The sequence below is a fragment of the Cibotium barometz genome, chromosome 54 (genome assembly GCF_041138505.1).
Source record: "Cibotium barometz isolate CiBa-2024 chromosome 54, ASM4113850v1, whole genome shotgun sequence".
Taxonomy (NCBI): domain Eukaryota; kingdom Viridiplantae; phylum Streptophyta; class Polypodiopsida; order Cyatheales; family Cibotiaceae; genus Cibotium; species Cibotium barometz.
Genome location: NC_141099.1, coordinates 21,979,961 through 21,983,256, shown reverse-complemented (window position 1 = coordinate 21,983,256; position 3,296 = coordinate 21,979,961). Strand labels below are relative to the sequence as shown.

General features: G+C 44.5%; 1 protein-coding gene across 1 annotated transcript; it reads left to right on the top strand.

Annotated features, from left to right (window-relative positions):
* The first annotated feature begins 852 nt into the window (after nucleotides 1–852).
* Nucleotides 853–2,280, top strand: LOC147607948 (uncharacterized). Its single transcript, XM_086789644.1, has one exon. The coding sequence runs from the start codon at nucleotides 988–990 to the stop codon at nucleotides 1,612–1,614; it is 627 nt and encodes a 208-aa protein (XP_086645770.1). The 5' UTR covers nucleotides 853–987; the 3' UTR covers nucleotides 1,615–2,280.
* Nucleotides 2,281–3,296: the final 1,016 nt, after the last annotated feature.

Below are 3,296 nucleotides of genomic sequence, written 5' to 3'. Positions count from 1 at the left end.
TGCTTTACTGCTTTCCAAATGCTTTCATCAGGATGAAACATGGTCTGTCATGGTTGGTGAGAGAGTTAGTAGAACCGGCACTGGTTCAAGCTAAAGGTATGTGGCAGGGTTTGGGGTGGAAAGACAAACTATTCTCCTATGCTCCTCTGAAGTTGACAAGTTCCCCTTTTTGCAGTATGGTGTGCAAGAGGTGGAAGGATGGGTTGAGCCTTATGACCTGGGATGGGGGATGAAGAGTGTCAGGTAATTCTATGCTTAGCCTGGGGACCAGACATACTCATGTAAAAATTTGGTCCAAAAAGGGGGACATATTGGAGAAACAAACCCCTACCGAGGCCATGATGGAGGTTTGCATCTTGTTGGGTTACCAGATCTCTTGGGAGCAATCCAATTTTCTTTTGGAGGATGATAGATGGACTCTGTTGTATAATTTACTAAATGAAGTGAAATTTGAGAAGTAGTGGGTCAGCATGATGTAGCTTTGGATGTAAATCATGTAATTGGCACAATTGTGTACTCAGCTTTCAGTTAATATTATTATTGATTAAAAAATATAAAAATAAAAGAACGTACTATAGAATCCAACCCACCGTGATAATCTGTTTGCTTCCTTTAAAGACGGACGGATGACACACCCAATGATGATCGCTGGATTTGCAACTTTTGCTAGAAGCTGATTAACTAAGACACGTAGATGAGACACGCGGCACGACTTGACGAAGTCAAATACGCGCTGAGTCAAAGTCAAAGTCTGTTCCTAAAGAAAATACGAGGAAAGGTCTGTTGTCCTTCCGCGCAGCTGTATGAATGGCCAAATATAGAAGAAGAGGAGCACCGCAAAACCATTAGCTTCACGAGAGAGAGAGAGAGAGAGAGAGAGAGAGAGAGAGCAGCAAATACGCTCACGTAATTAAGCAACGCTGCTTTCCTCCGTCGTTTATTCCTACTCTCCTTGCTTTTTGCAAGTGCGCACGTGCACACCACCGTATGGACGACGTAGCCAATATGCTGGAGCTGCGCATCAGCTCCGCCGAGGATCTCAAGGACGTCCGACGCCTGAAAGTAGGCAAGATTATGCACCCCTACGCCGTCGCCTGGGTCACACGCGGAGGCACGCGTATCGACGGCCTGCACAAAATCGACCCGCGCGACCTTCCCCACTCGTCCGCCCTGCCTCGCGCAGACGCCCAGGACGCAGACGAAGACGGCACCTTGTACCCCGTCTGGCCCAAGCACCATCCGGGCCTCACGATCACCGTGAAGAACGTCCCCACCCTCAGGAGCGCCTTTCTTGTCATCCGACTCTTCGGCCAGCGCAGCCGCTCGTCCCTGCCCAACCCCAAATCATGCAGGGTCGTGGGCACCGTCACCGTCCCGCTGGCCGACATCCTGAACGACGGCGGCCCTGTCTACACCCACTGGCAACTGCTGAGCTATAATGTGAAACGACCATCCGGGCGCCTGCAAGGTGTGTTGAACTTCTCAGCGCGCTTCGCTCCAGCACGGGCGGTGCGAACAGTTCTACCACCGTCCGCACCACCCTGCCCCTACAGTTACGCAGGCCCAGAATTTGATCATGCCTCGTGGCAACAAGAACAAAACCAAATCATTTGATTTATACAAATTTATATTTAAATCATGGAACACCCACATCACACTAGGCCTGCATATCATGAGAAAAATATCCTTCAAATAATTAAACCTTTATAAGGATTTCTGGCATTTCTAACCCTTCAAAAAATATCCTTCAAATAATTAAACCTTTATAAGGCTTTTTGGCATTTCTAACCCTTCAAAAAATATTTGACCCCACTTCTCACACCACATAACACATGTGAATCCACCCATCTTACATCATCAACTTGTACCAGTTCACACAAGGTGGTAGACTTACCTGCAGAAGCTAGTAAACCCTAGTAGCTCCCAGGTGTTCTCTGAAGCTGGTCCTCTCTTTCCTCCTTGGCACTGGTGGTGGACCTACCTTGAACACGCTTTATTTTCTTCATTTTTTTCCACGCTTGAAGAAAAGAATTAAGGTTGCCTTTAATAAAGGCTTAAAAAAAACTCCACGTGGAGCTATTAAAGAAAAAAAGGGACGGCCACATGGATGCTTATGCTTCCAACATTGTTGCGAAAAATGATGCTATGGTGCCTGCATTAAAAAAACCACTGTGATAATCTATTTACTTTTGGAAACCTTTAAAGGTGGACAGACCAATGCTAAAAAAAAATCATATTTTTCAACCAATCAAAATAAGGACAACTCCTATTTTTGTTTTAAAATCTCTACAATATGCTGGTTTTATAAGTAAAATATATGAAAAATCATTACTTCAAATACAGACTACAAATACACTTGAATGCTGTTTTTCTTAATTGTGGACGGTACAAATACACTTGAATGTAGTTTTTTTGAGCACCAATGATGATCACGGACGCACATGTTCCCACCATTATTAAATTTAAACTTTTTGCAATCTCTACGGCAAAAATTAATTTGTAACTTTTTGCTAGTATTTTCGTGAACGTTGATCAACTAAGATACGTGCAGAGTCAAGGTGACACGGAGAACGACTTGACAAACCCAAAAATCGAGAGCAGGCCTTAGAATTTGAAGGCCGCCCTTATTTTTTCTATTGAAGAGCTTTTCTTTAACTAGCTTTTTTTTTCTAATGAAGGCATATAACGAAATTTCCCAAAACCCTTCCCTTCCCTTGACGAGTAGTTGTGTTTCCCTTTTTGTGAAGGTTTTGAACCTTCCCTTCCCTTGACGGGTAGCTGTGTTTCCCTTTTTGGAAGGCTTTGAACCTTTGGAAGGTACTGCAACCTTCAAATTCTAGACCTGATATTAGGGAGTGTGAACTCTGGAACGCGGGCTACTGATCGTGCTAAGTCAAAGTCAAAGTCTGTTCCTAAAGAAAATACGAGGAAAGGGGCCTTCCGGACAGCTGTATGAAAGCCTAAACATATAAGAAAATACGAGGAAAGGTCTGCTCCTAAAGAAAATACGAGGAAAGGGGCCTTCCGCGCAGCTGTATGAAAGCCTAAATATATAAGAAAATACGAGGAAAGGTCTGTTGGCCTTCCGCGCAGCTGTATGAAAGCCTAAATATATAAGAAGAGGAGCACCGCAAAACCATTAGCTTCACGAGAGAGAGAGAGAGAGAGAGAGAGAGAGAGAGAGATCAGCAAATACGCTCACGTAATTAAGCAACGCTGCTTTCCTCCGTCGTTTATTCCTACTCTCCTTGCTTTTTGCAAGTGCGCAATCGGCCGCACGTGCACACCACCGTATG

Coding starts and splice junctions, on each gene's coding strand:
- LOC147607948 (XM_086789644.1), top strand. CDS start 988: ATGGACGACGTAGCCAATATGCTGGAGCTGCGCATCAGCTCCGCCGAG.